Source organism: Bufo bufo, chromosome 8, assembly GCF_905171765.1.
Source record: "Bufo bufo chromosome 8, aBufBuf1.1, whole genome shotgun sequence".
In the NCBI taxonomy this organism is placed as follows: Eukaryota; Metazoa; Chordata; class Amphibia; order Anura; family Bufonidae; genus Bufo; species Bufo bufo.
This window is the reverse complement of record NC_053396.1, coordinates 204868122-204882153: the sequence shown is the minus strand read 5'-3', so window position 1 is coordinate 204882153 and position 14032 is coordinate 204868122. Positions and strand designations below refer to the sequence as shown.

The following is a 14032-nucleotide window of genomic DNA, read 5'->3' as shown; positions in this document are numbered from 1 at the left end:
ACCGGAGACCAGCGCCTATTAGACACCACATACGGAAAGCAGCCGCTGGAGACATAACTGTAACCCGCTGTTCGCTCTCTATTGTAACTAAACCTGTGAATGGAGACGTCCTATACTGGAGCCGAGAGCTTCACACCGTCCGGCGCCTTCATTAAACGTCATCACTTCTTAAAGCGACACACACGGAAAAATGGATGAAACTGCGACTACAGCCAGAGACAGAGGAGGTGAGAGGCTCTAGGAGATAGCTATGGATGAAATCAGTATTTATATGGGTTTAGGGTATTCCACCTGTTGGGGGTTGTAGTTAAAGTGAAGGTAGTATTTTCCTGTACATTTTCATTTATAATGAAGCTCCACTTTACTACTACTGGTCACAGTGCCATGAGAGGGCATTGGTGGTGCTCCTAGTTCTATGGGGGACACGTTATTGGTGGTCACGGTACCAGTGGGGAGCATTAGAGCCGGTTATGGTGCCACGGGAGCCTTGGTTGCAGTCAAGGTGCCACGGGGGCTGTCTGTGGTGGTTCCGAAGCCATTGGGAGTGCTTGTTGTAGTAATACTGTCATGAGGGCATCAACAGTGGTGGGTCTGTATGGCACGGGGGCACCAGTGGTGGTCGTCTGTCTGCCATGATGGGTGTTGTGCCAGTCGCACTGACATGGGGGTATCAGTGGTCACGTTGCATGGCATGGGGAGCATTAGTGGTTGTCAGTCTGCCTTATTGGGTGCAGGTGGCAATCACTCTGGTGCATCAGTAGTCACATTGCCATGGAGGTGTCAGTGGTGGTCAGTCTGCCATGTTGGGGGCATTTAATCAGGCGTGGGGGCGTACTCTCTTATGCAAAAATTCTTTGGCCACCTAAAAAACAGGCACGTGAAAAAATTATGCAAACCGCATCTAGCCATTGTGTGGAAACTGGAGGAAACCCACACGAGGAGAACATGCAAACTCCACACAGGCCCTTGGTCAGGCCGGACCCCACCATGGTGTACTATATTGTCCCGTATTCTGTATTTCAGATGGAACCCATAAAAGAGGCCTTGAACAGGACCCCTCAGACTCGCCACAGTTGAAGATCCCTCACGTCTCCCCTCCTCCTTTAAGAACACATCCCTCCTGCCACCAGGGCTCTTTTCCCTTCTACAGACTGCCTTCAGAACTGGGCTCTTTCTCTCTGGATGAGAAGCGGTGTTACCATGGTGACGGCCGTCGCCTGCGCTATCTTAGTCTCCCCGTGGGGATGGATAGCGGTGGGGCCTCCCTTGGATGGGACCTGATGGACGGATTTGAGGATCGCTATGTACGACGTAACGAAGATGAGAAAGAGGGACTGCTGCATCTATTAATGTGGGTGAAGGAGAACAGAGGACTGCTGCGGGCAAATGGACGTTCTGATACCAGCAGGTGTGTAACACGGGAGGAGAAGGGGATTCGTGGTGTGCAGTAAAATAACGGATTGAATCTGTCTCATTCTTCCATGATTTAAACATAGAAACATAGAATGTGTCGGCAGATAAGAACCATTTGGCCCATCTAGTCTGCCCAATATATCTGAATCCTATGAATTTCCCTGTCTGTGCTGACCAGGAGTTCACTAGAGAAGAAGTCGGCCAGGATATATACCCTATGAATAGCTTAATGTGCCAGGCCGTTAACACATGGACAGGTTGTTGCAGTCATATTGTAGTGTGGGTGGTGCGGCACCTCAGCCCCAGTCACATCAATGGCTCTGAGCTGCAATACCAGACACAACCCGTGGACAGGTGTGGAGCTGTTTCAGCCATGTTTTTCTAATCCTGCACAATCCCTTTAAGAAAAAAAAAAAGGGTAGAGCCCTCAAACATTGAGGTTAGTATCCAGATAGGGAGTCTAATGGCAGATTTATCCTAATGACCTTTTTTGTCGTCCTGTCCCCAGACTGGTCGACCGAGACTTTGTCAGCTGGCGGGGTCACCTAACCAAGATTCTCTGCACCCCGTATGAAACCCAAGAAGGCTGGATCCTGGCTGTCACCCTGTTTAAGGGCACCCTGTATATCAGCGAGCGGGAGACGGCAGCTGCTTACAAGAAGAGGAAAGAGAGGACGCGGGAGCAGGAGAAGCTCATGTACTCCGGATACAAGTTTGAGAGCCACCTGTGTGCAGGTCTGTCCATTTCCATGATGTCCTCTTCTGTCCCTGCTCCTAGGAAGTTCTCAGGGCAGCCATAAATATAAACGTACCTTAAGATGCCTTAATGATAGTACATTAGTGGGTGCTATTGTACAGACTGAGCGGGGGATGATCCCTCTGAGCAGCTCTTAAAAGGAACATGTGATGGAGTATGACTCCTACTTCTAAGGAGCTGTGGAGTGCATGTCTCGTGATCCTTTTCTGAGGGATCATGTGATGCATATCTAAGGAGATGACAATCCTTTAAGGAGTTCTCGGGGATTAACGGGGCATTGTTGGCATTGCCAGTCTATTCTGGATGACGTATCCACCATCGTTTTTCTACCCAGATTCCCCTGATGGCTCTCCTTGCCCGTCCGAAGTTGTGAACACCAACGAGGCATTTTGCAGCGTCTTGCTGGGCCGCCTGGCATCCCATTCTTTCTTGGTTTCTGGAGAGGTGGACTGCAAAGACCCCAGCAGTAGCAATCCTTCACCGCCATCCTGCTACGTAGAGCTGAAGACAAATGCCCAGATGCGTAGCCAGCACCAAGAGCGCAGCTTTCACAGGTGCTGGTCATAGCTCATGCTACATGCAGTACTCATCCATTCATCTGGTCAGTGTGTGGAAGATGGACGCCTTCCTTTTCTCACCAGGTATAAACTTCTGAAGTGGTGGTGCCAGTCCTTCCTGCTCGGGATTCCCCTCATCGTCGCAGGATTTCGGAATCCACAAGGAAGAATTGTATCTCTGGAGAAGTTCAGGACATCGGAGATCCCTCACTTAGTTCGGGTAATAGGAGAGGGTTGGGCCGTCCCTTGGTTGTCACCTCCATAACGTGACTTGTGCTGATTCTGTTTGTCCTTGGTGCAGGGTGACAGACAGAGCTGGGATCCGGCCGTGTGTATGAACTTCTGTAATGCCTTCCTCAGTCATATCAAGAAAGTGGTGACCACGGATGACCCCAGGTAAGAGATGACACCAATGACGATAGTGTGGCAGCAACACTACTGATCGACGTGGTGGAAGATGCTAAGGAGCAAGTGAAGGAGGGTTCATTCCTCGTCTTGGTCATGTCTTCTTTACCATCTCTGAGGTTGTTTGTCTTTCCAGAGTTGTCTTTGTGTTCTCCTGGGAGCCGGGTCATGATGTCACTTTTACAGTAGAAGCGGATTCGGATCACTTGGTTGTCCCAGAGTGGTACGTGCAGGTGTTATCACAGAATTGAGCTGTGGTCAGGAAAATAAGCAGGGAAGAAGACGCCGAGCCTTCATGCCATACTACAGATGTCAGCTGGCCGAGCAATGGATTTATTACTGGAGGCTGGTCCTTTTTTTACGTATCGGTGTAACCGATCAATTAAATGGAGATTTATGTACTATTTTTAGTCCAATTTTTGTATCCGCTCAAATCTTCATTAGTGCGGTAGAGCCACCTTATACCAATTATGGAGGCCTTGTTTGAAGTACTGGTTCCTCCTAATTCAATCTCCAAAGGTTTAAGGCATACCTGAGTTAAAAAAAAAAAAAAGTTTGCATAATGGCTGTGCTTTTTTGTAGAATTAGAACTGTGAAGGAACCGGTCTTTTTGGGCTTCCCTAATGTTTTTTTTTTTAGACTAAATATTCTCCTCTTCAGCTGCACAGCTAGATGCATTTCTCTCACAAGCAGGAGGCAATTCTCTTCTGTGGAATCTGTCAGCACTGTACTGCTGTGACGTCCTTTGCCTTCCCACTATGTATGTTTTCAGCTCTGGAGCTCACAGAACAGACACAAAGGAGGCTCCTGTGATGTTCAGAAGTAGTGTAGAAGCAGTTCTTTTATCAGGCTCACGATCTCACTTCCTTTCTGCTGTCTTCCTGTTACTAGGAATAGATGTACCCTAACTATGGGCAGTGAACTGCAAAGTAGGTGGGAGTGAGACCCCTAGTGGCCATGACTTTACAGCTTTTTTTTAAAGTAATTTAGAAATTTGCTAGTTACCCCATTTTCTATTAAATGAAATTAAATTGTGTGAAAGTACAGAGGCTCTTTAAGGCAAAGTCTATAAACTATAGTGGGGCAGTCTCCATGTGATCTGTTGTATGGGTCTAAACTATTCATAAATTTTTCCATTTTTCTTTCCTACAATGCACTGGGCTCTTACTATAGCCGACTTAGAGAAGTCCAACACCCCGAGTTTTCAGATTCCGACATTGTTTTCAATGGAAGGTTGTTCTGACTGCTGTTTAAAGCCATGCCCATGCCAAAAAAAAAAGGACAAGCCACAGCCAGTATCCATTCACGGTTTAGCTCCATACAAAGGTGCTAAGCCACGAGTGGATCCCAGGCATTAAAATTGAAAAAAAAAAAGCAGCAGAAGAAATTTTTGGCAGATTTTGGCGTAGCAAAATCCCTCTGTGAATGGAGCCTAAAGCTGGTCATACATATTAGATCAGGGATGCCCAACCTAGGGCCCTCCAGCTGTTGTAAAATTACACCTCCCAACATGCTCTTATGGCCTCATGCACACGACAGTATTTTTTACGGTCTGCAAAACGGGGTTCCGTGATCCGATTCCGTTTTTTTCCCCGTGTGTCTTCCTTGATTTTTGGAGGATCACCAGACATGAAAAGTGAAAAAAAGTTTGCCTTGAAAATGATAGGGAAAAAAACAGACACGGATCACGGACGCGGATGACAATCTTGTGCCTCCGTGTTTTTTCACGGACCCATTGACTTGAATGGGTCCGCGAACCGTTGTCCGTGAAAAAAATAGGACAGGTCATATTTTTTTGACGGACTGGAAACACTGATCACGGACGCGGATGACAAACGGTGCATTTTCCGAGTTTTCAACGGACCCATTGAAAGTCAGTGGGTCCGCAGAAAATCACGGAAAACGGAACAACGGACACTGAACCCAACAACGGTCGTGTGCATGAGGCCTATAGCTGTAAACTGTCCAAGCATGCTGGGAGCCAAACCTGACAATATCTGTGGGATCGGCTGACCATGTATGGGGAAGGGGGGGTCTGAATCCTCCTTTGACATCTGCCTTGAATTTCAAAATGGCCGCCAGCAGGGAACACATACACACCCAGCTCAGCATGTATACAGGGAGTCGGGATGCATAGCCAACAGCCAGCCAAGGGGTTTAGCCACAATAGACATTTATCACCTAGTCACAGGAGAGGTTATAAGTAGCGTTGAGCGAACCCGAACTGCAAAGTTCGGGTACCCGAACCCGAACTTTGCAGTAAAAGTTCGAGTTCGGTGTTCGGACATTTAATAAAGCTTGTTGAAAGGCTGCAGGGCAGCCAATAAACGAGCTTTTAAGCTGTGGGCACTTAGAAGCCATCACAGCCATGCCTAGTAATGGCATGGCTGTGATTGGCCGATGCATCATGTGACCCAGCCTCTGTACAAACTGGATCACGTATAGCACCGCCCATCAGCTCTGACTAGTGCAGGGACAGGAAGCAGCAGCTGAAGTGAGGGAGAGGGTTAGGAATCTCATCTGGCTATTTATTCTGTGGGTGACCTATAGTGATTTTTTTTTGTGGGTGCAATGCACCATCTTTGTACCACTGATTGAAAAATACAATAGTTAATCTGTCTGTTAGTTCGGTGGGTGACCTCAAAGAATGAGGAGAGCATCAAATAAGGGACGTGACCCCGGTCATGGTGCTGCTGGTGTTGGTGGAGCTCCTGTTGCAGGGAGAGGACGTGGTCGATCTGTGCCAGCTACACGCACAAGTGAAACACCTTCCTCAGGTGCGAGTAGGCAACAGAACGTTCAGCGTTATTTTGTAGGCCCGAATACCGGTGTACGACTGGTGAGGCCAGAACAAGTAGAGGCGATAGTAGATTGGGTGGCTGACACTGAATCCAGTTCCTTCACATTGTCTCCCACCCGGTCCCCTGCTGGAAGCACAGAGTTGGCTGGGCAGTTCTTCAGACAATGTGCTGATGACAAGACACGAGTGGTTTGCACGCTGTGCAATCAGAGACTGAAGCAAGGCATAAATGTTGTAAACCTGAGCACAACCTGCATGACCAGGCATCTAAATGCAAAGCACGAGCTGCAGTGGAGTAAACACCTTAAAAACCACGAAAGATCTCAGGCTCCTCCTGGTCCCTCTTCTGCTGCAGTCTCAGCCTCTTCCTTCCCCTCTGGAGGGAAAGTGGCACCTGCCACACCACAAACAGATGATGTGGCAGCAACACCACAACCGTCACCAAGCTTCTCCACACTGTCCCATGGAAGCGTTCAGCTGTCCATTCCCCAAACACTGGAGAGAAAGAGGAAGTACCCCCCTACCCACCCGCGATTCCTGGCCTTTGAAATGCTGTGATTCCGTCTGGTGGAGACAGAGACTTTTAAAAACCTTATGGCGGTGGCTGTCCCACAGTATGTGGTTCCCAGCCGCCACTACTTTTCCAGGTGAGCCATCCCTGCCCTGCACAACTAAGTGGCAGACAAATTCAGGTGTGCAGTGAGCAACGCCATCTGTGGCAAGGTCCACATTACCACCGATACGTGGAGCAGTAAGCACGGGCAGGGACGTTATATCTCCCTAACTGCACGCTGGATAAATGCAGTGGCGGCTGGGCCTGAGGCGATAGCAGTCCTTCCGCCAACGAGGATTGCAGGACGTTTCTCCTTGCCTCCTCCGCTTCCTCCTCTACCGCCTCCTCATCTGGTCAGCGGAACACCTTCACCGCCAACTTCAGCACAGCCGGGGGGAAACGACAGCAGGCAGTTTTGAAACTTATCTGGGGGACAAACCCCACACCGCGCAGGAGCTGTGGACGGGCCTTGAACAACAGATCGATGAGCGGTTGGTGCCAGTGAGCCTCAAGTCTGGCCTGGTGGTGTGCGATAACGGGCGAAATCTCGTAGCAGCTCTGGGCCTAGCCGATTTGATGCACATCCCTTGCCTGGCGCATGTGCTGAATTTTTGTGGTGCAGAGGTTCCTGGAAAATTACCCCGATATGTCAGAGCTGAAGAAAGTGCGGGCCGTCTGTGCGAGTTTTCGGCGTTTTCACTCTGCTGCTGCTGCTCGCCTTCCCGCTCACCGCCTCATATGCGACGTACCCACAAGGTGGAACTCCACCTTGCACATGCTGGACAGACTGTGCGAGCAGCAGCAGGCGATAGTGGCGTTTCAACTGCAGCACGCACGGGTGAGTCGCTCTGCGGAACAGCACCACTTCACCACCGAGTGGGCCTCCAAGCGGGACGTTTGTGCCGCGTTGCGATGTTTTGAGTACTCCACCAACATGGCCAGTGCCAATGACGCCGTCCTCAGCGTTACTATCCCACTTCTATGCCTCCTTGAAAAGACGCTTCGGGCGATGATGGAAGAGGATGTGGCACAGGAGGAAGAGGGATCATTTCCACGGTTATCAGGCCAGTCATTCATAAGTGGCTCAGAGGGTGGGTTCCTGCACCAACAGAGGCCAGGTACACAACTGTCCAGCCAGGGCAGAGTTCTGGAGGAGGAGGAAATGTGTTCACAGCAGGGTGGCACCCAAAGCAGCTCATGGCATCACTGGTGCGTGGCTGGGGGGATACAGAGGACACAGACGATACACCTCCCACAGAGGACAGCTTGTCGTGGTCTCTAGGCAGCCTGGCACACATGAGCGACTACATGCTGCAGTGCCTGCGCAACGACCGCCGAGTTGCCGACATTCTAACCAGTGGTGATTACTGGGTGGCCACGCTGCTGGATCCTCGCTACAAGGACAACGTGTTATTAATTTTAACAGATACAAGTATATCAATAATAATAAACTTTCCCACTTATTCTTATTCATTAACCATATAGTAATAAACAGCCATATATAACTATAAGTGGTAGACATCCGTATATAATCACATAACCCCTTGTACCTTCCTGTTGCTTTGTCTTATGCTGGTGGGGGCAGGAAAAGAAGAAAAAAAAAGGGGGGGGGAGATATTTTCTCTCCCTTTTTTTCTTTCTCCTCCTCTCGCGCATCCCCACCTCACCCACCCCCCCTACCCTACACCCCCAACCTACTTCCTCAACCATTTCTGCAATTTTTGGGCAAATATGTTTTTTTTCTTGATTGATACCAGGTGAAATTCCTCACTAGCCAGCGAGAGCCTAGTCAAATTCTCCCATTCATTAACTGTTGGTATTGTCCTAGCTCCCCAGTGTGCTACAATGGTTTTTCTTGCAAAACAATAAGAGTCTGGCTGCTACTTCTCGATCTTGAACAACATCTAATTTATCCATCACTCCCAAGACGCAAACCTCAAAACAATTCGGGATTTTAAACTCATGGTACCTCTCTATTTATTTTTTCATTCACCACCCTCCAGAATTGCTGGGTTTTTATACATGTCCAAAGTATATGGACATCGTCTGCTCCCTCTTCTCCACATTTTTTACAATAAAATTGTTTAGTTTTGTAGCATCTCATTAATATCTTAGGGGAGTAGTATAAACGATATAGTATGTTAAATTGCATGATTGTGTAAGAGACGTTACTTGATAAGCTATTTTTGGACCGTATAGCCTTTTCCCAAAATTCTTCCTGTTGCGGGTTAAGTACCTCTTGCCATCTATGCTTTAGGGTCTTTTTTTTTTGTCTTCTGGTGAAGTAAGCATCCATATAGCCTAGAAATCTATTTCTTCCCTGGAACTAACTTACTAATATTTGCTAAGGGTATTGGGAGGGGGACGATTTGCGTTCCTTTTCCTATCTCTGCTCGTACCGCTTGTTTTAATTGATAATAGAAGAAGCTCAAGTCTTCGTTTCCAAACAAATATTCCTTTTTAAGATCTTGATAGGTAGTTATGTCTCCCTCTTTCCATATCTGGCCCAGTTTAAAGATTCCATTTTTCCACCAGACTTTTTGTTCTATTGACTTAAATTCCCTTAAATGAATATTATACCATAGCAGCGTATCTGAATGTGGGCCCTTCTGGGACCAAAATTCCTTTGCCCTATTCCAAGATCTACTCCACAACTCAAACAGGGGCAGTTTTATTGACTTGTTGCTGTGAAAAGAAACCTGCCTCTAGTAGTTGAAAAATACTACAATTTTCCAAGTTTTTATTAACCCCCGCTATCATGCTCTTATAACTATGTGACTTACTCCACATTATCATATTTTTAATCTGACCAGCCAAAAAATACAGGTCCAAATCGGGAACCGATAATCCACCCTCTTTCTCATTGATATTCAATATCTGTGTTCTTATTCTTGTTTATTTCCCTCTCCATATCAGATCAGTTATTAAGGTGACTATTATTTGAAAAATTCTCTTCAAGATTATTATCGAGGTATTCCAAAATATATAGTTCAGGGAGGGTAACACACACATTTTCACAAGTGAGATACGTCCCGCCAACGAAATGTGTATTTTTTGCCAAACCTCTATCCTTTTACGCATCTCGTATATTTTTGGGAGTACATTCAACTGTACATACTCCCCAGGATTAGATGTTATCTGGATGCCTAGGTACTTAACCGATTCTTGCCTTTCTTCAATTTCGAGTGGACCCGGTAGAAAAACCATTCAAGGGATCAATCGGAATACAAGCTGATTTCGACCAATTTATATTCAGTCCCGCATAATTGCTATAATCTTTAAATACCTGAAAAATCCTCCCAAGTGAGCCATGTGATCCCACAAACAACATGATATAGTCTGCGTATAAAGAAATTTTTTCTTCATGGGCCCCAAACCTGAAACCAACAATTTCATTATCTTGTCTAATCAGATCGGCTAAGGGTTCCATAGCTATAACGAAAAGCAGGGGGGACAGGGGACAACCCTGCCTGACCCCTCTGCCGATACTTATTTTATCCGAATATTCGCCATTCAATATTACTCTTGCAGAGGCCTCAGTATACAACAGCCTGACCCAATCTATAAAATTATCTCCAAATCCCATTCTCATCAATATAGCAAATAGAAAGGGCCACTCAAAGGCCTTGGATGCATCTATAGTTACAATCATGCGTTCTCCAACATTTGTGGGCTCCAACTGGGTACTCCTAAAGTATCTCATTATGTTGTCAGTTGTAGTTTTACCTGGCATAAAGCCCGATTGATCCTCATGAATGATCCCCGGAGCCACTCTTCTGAGTCGGTTTTTCTAGAATCCTTGCTAGTATTTTATTATCTGTATTTATTAATGAAATAGGGCGGTATGAGTCCGGTAATGTTGAATCTTTACCAGGTTTTAAAATAAGTGTGATCAAGGCCTCTCTTACAGAGTCTGGGAGTTTCCCTATCTCCCGCGAGGTGGTCCACATTGTAAGAAGTTTCGGGATCAGTATCTCTTTATATTGTACATAAACTTCAAATGGGATCCCATCTATTCCTGGGGTCTCGTTCTTGGTTATCCTTGACAATATTGCCTCTACCTCTACCGAATTTATAGGGGCTTCTAAGCTTTCTTTTTGATCAGCTGTTAACATAGAAATACAACAGTTTTTTAGTAAAATTTCTATTCACCCCCCCCCCCCCCCACTCTTATTTATCTTACTACTGTACATATCCTCAAAGTATTCCTTGAGAAGGGTTATTTTAGCTGATTGTTCCGTAATTTTATGGCCAGATTTATCTATCAGAATATGGATATATTTATTTTTAATAGGAGTTGCTACCAATGCTGCCAACTTCTTGCCCGGTATATGTGCATGTATAAAATTATCCCTTACATAGTTCTCTTTCTGTTCTTCAGCCCTTAGGAGCAGCTCCATCTCAAATGTGGCTACTTTGTCTATCCACTCTTTATAATTTTTGGCTATAGGGTCGTCTATATATCTTTTCTCAAGTTTTTCCACCTCAGTTTCAAAATCCATAGTCTTTTTCTTTATGCTCTTCCTATATATCCTAGTGTATTTGGTGACAATCCCTCTTATAAAGTCCTTCGCGGCATCCCATACTATATTATTATTAGTTGAGCCCTCATTAATTTCAAAGTATTCCCTAATCTCTTTTTTTATCTTGTCGTGAACTCCCAATATATTAATCCAGCCTATACTTATCTTCATCCCTCTATTTTTTTTTTTGTGTTTTTATCTTTATAATAATTAAATTGTGGTCCGAGATCCCTCGTCTTCCATACTTAACCTGTTCTACCTCTTGTGCTCCTTTATTATCAGTGAAAACTAAATCAATCCGTGATAGACTCCTATGTGTCTTGGAAAAGCATGAATATCTTTTTAACTTAGGATTCATCTCTCTCCAGATGTCAATCCAACCCAACTCTAATGTAATGTCTCTTAATTTTAACCCAGTATTAATTAGTTGAGTATTATTTCATCTACATCTGGGCATCCATTACGTTATTAAAATCTCCTATAACTAAAAGTGGCTTATCTCCCACTCTATGCACAAATTCATTTATTTTTAATAAGACATCTAGTCTAAAAGGAGGGGGGGTATATACATTCGCTATAATCCATGGTCTGCCTTCCAGAATGCAGTCGATGCATACACATCGACCTTCCTCATCTATAGCTGTATTTACTATTTTAATATCTATATTTCGATGGATCAATATACTTACTCCTCTCGCGTAAGATGAAAAAATACCGAATTAAAGGCATGTTGTATCCATGGCTTGTTGAGCCCTAATAACGTCTCATCTGTCAGATGTGTCTCTTGGAGACAGACTATGGCCGGCAAGATCCTATGTATTGAATCGAAAACCGCAACTCTCTTGGTTCCCTTACTAAGTCCCCTAATATTCCATGAGATTAGTCTCATCCGATCTATTATGGCGATTATCTATAATGTCTGTTAGGTGGACCCAGGAGGGGGGGCGCGCAGGACGCAGATGGAGCACAGAGGGGGGCGCAGAGGAGAGAGAAAGAAAAAAAATAGGGAAATATATAGAGTATTCCCCCTTTGTGTGCCTCCCAGCCAGACACAGGTTACTAATCCCTCCCTGAATGGCCCAGGATAACATACCAACCTGGCCCTCTCCCTTGCATTACTCCCTCCCGACCAAACCCCAGCCCAACTTCCTCAAGTTTTTATCTTTTCTTTAATCCATTCTTGCGCCGCCTCAGCTGTATAAAAAAAAACTCAGATCTTATTTTCCCATTCGACTCTCAACCTAGCCGGAAACATCATCGAATACTTTACGTTTTTTACGCACAGCATTTTTTTTATATCAATAAATTGACTTCATTATTACCATACCCGCATGTTCTAATTTGCCCTTGTTTCTTGACCTACGTATTACCTCCTCCTCATCTCTGACCGACAGGAAGTTGATAATAATTGGTCGTGGTCTCGTTCCCTGGGATGGGGGATCCTTGCCGGCAGTCTATGGGCTCGTTCTATAAAGTTTTTATGATCTGAAATGTCCTGGCCCATCTGCTCCCTTAGCCAGGTTTGTATAAAGCCGCTAGGATCCCGTCCCTCCACACCCTCCGGAAACCCCAAACATCTCAGGTTGGACCTCCTGGATCTATTTTCAAGATCCTGTAATTTATTTTTCAGTTCTCTATTTTCTTCCTTTAATGCGCTTTTTTTCTTTAACTATTATCTGTAGCTGGTCCTCTACCTCAGACGTTCTCTTTTCTACCTCTGCTAACCTGTCTTTATATTTTTGTAGGTCTGTCCTCATGAGTCCTATCGTTTCCTTAATATTTCCAGTCTCGAGAGAGAGAGGTCTTGTATTGCAAGGTTAAATTTTTTTTATTTCTTGGAATATATCCCGCAAACTTGGTCCCCGCTCCTCCTGAGCGGAGGCGATCATCTCTACTTCTTTTTGTTGTATATTGCTACTCTCTCCAGACTGGATTTCACCCACTGAAGGTATCACCTTAGATTCCTCTAATAAACAAGTAGGTTCCTCCTCGGGAATTTGTACTATATTATCCTTCCTTCTCCTAGGAGGGCTAATCTGTCCACTTGCATTGATCAACATTTGTTGTTTCGGTCTATCTGCCCTTTACGCCTTGGAGGTGTTGGCCTGCCCTGCAGCCAGTGTATTATCTGAACGTGTGTTTAGCACGGCAGGGGGCGTCATCACAGACAAGCGCAGCCGCCTGTCCACAGCCAATGTGGACAAGCTCACGTTCATTAACCCCTTAAGGACCTTGCCATTTTTTGCAAATCTGACATGTCACACTTTATGTGGTAATAACTTTAAAACGCTTTTACTTATCCAGGCCATTCTGAGATTGTTTTCTCGTCACATATTGTACTTCATGATAGTGGTAAAATTGAGTCAAAAATTTTCATTTTTAATTATAAAAAAAAAATCCAAATTTCAATTTCTCTACTTTTATAATAGTAATAACTCCAAAAATAGTTACTACTTTACTTTCCCCATATGTCTACTTCATGTTTGGATCATTTTGTGAATGCCTTTTTATTTTTTGGGGATGTTACAAGGCTTAGAAGTTTAGAAGCAAATCTTGAAATTTTTCAGAAAACTTCCAAAACCCACTTTTTAAGGACCAGTTCAAGTCTGAAGTCACTTTGTGAGGCTTACATAATACAAACCACCCAAAAATGACCCCATATTAGAAACTACACCAATCAAGGTATTCAAAACTGATTTTACAAACTGTGTTAACCCTTTAGGTGTTCCACAAGAATTAATGCAATATGGAGATGAAATTTCAGAATTTCACTTTTTTGGCAGATTTTCCATTTTAATAAAAAAAAAATTCTGCTAACAAAGCAAGAGTTAACAGCCAAACACAACTCAATATTTATTACCCTGATTCTGTAGTTTACAGAAACGCCCCATATGTGGTCGTAAACTGCTGTACGGGCACACGGCAGGGCGCAGAAGGAAAGGAACGCCATATGGTTTTTGGAGGGCAGATTTCACTGGGATAATTTTAAGCTGCCATGTCACATTTGAAGACCCCCTGATGCAC

The 14032-nt window shown here is 45.0% G+C and overlaps 1 protein-coding gene across 1 annotated transcript; it reads left to right on the top strand.

The window, feature by feature from the left end:
• The first annotated feature begins 160 nt into the window (after positions 1-160).
• On the top strand, positions 161-3542 carry DXO (decapping exoribonuclease). Its single transcript, XM_040442772.1, has 7 exons — positions 161-227; positions 1024-1408; positions 1922-2148; positions 2505-2724; positions 2812-2947; positions 3029-3123; positions 3269-3542. Exons 1-7 carry the CDS (start codon positions 191-193, stop codon positions 3381-3383), a joined length of 1215 nt encoding a protein of 404 aa, XP_040298706.1. The 5' UTR covers positions 161-190; the 3' UTR covers positions 3384-3542.
• Positions 3543-14032: the final 10490 nt, after the last annotated feature.

Excerpts from the sequence above, each read along its gene's own strand:
- DXO (XM_040442772.1), top strand. The coding sequence starts at position 191 with ATGGATGAAACTGCGACTACAGCCAGAGACAGAGGAG. Across the intron at positions 228-1,023 it reads TACAGCCAGAGACAGAGGAG|ATGGAACCCATAAAAGAGGC; the intron begins GTGAGAGGCTCT and ends TCTGTATTTCAG. Across the intron at positions 2,725-2,811 it reads CAAGAGCGCAGCTTTCACAG|GTATAAACTTCTGAAGTGGT; the intron begins GTGCTGGTCATA and ends TTTTCTCACCAG.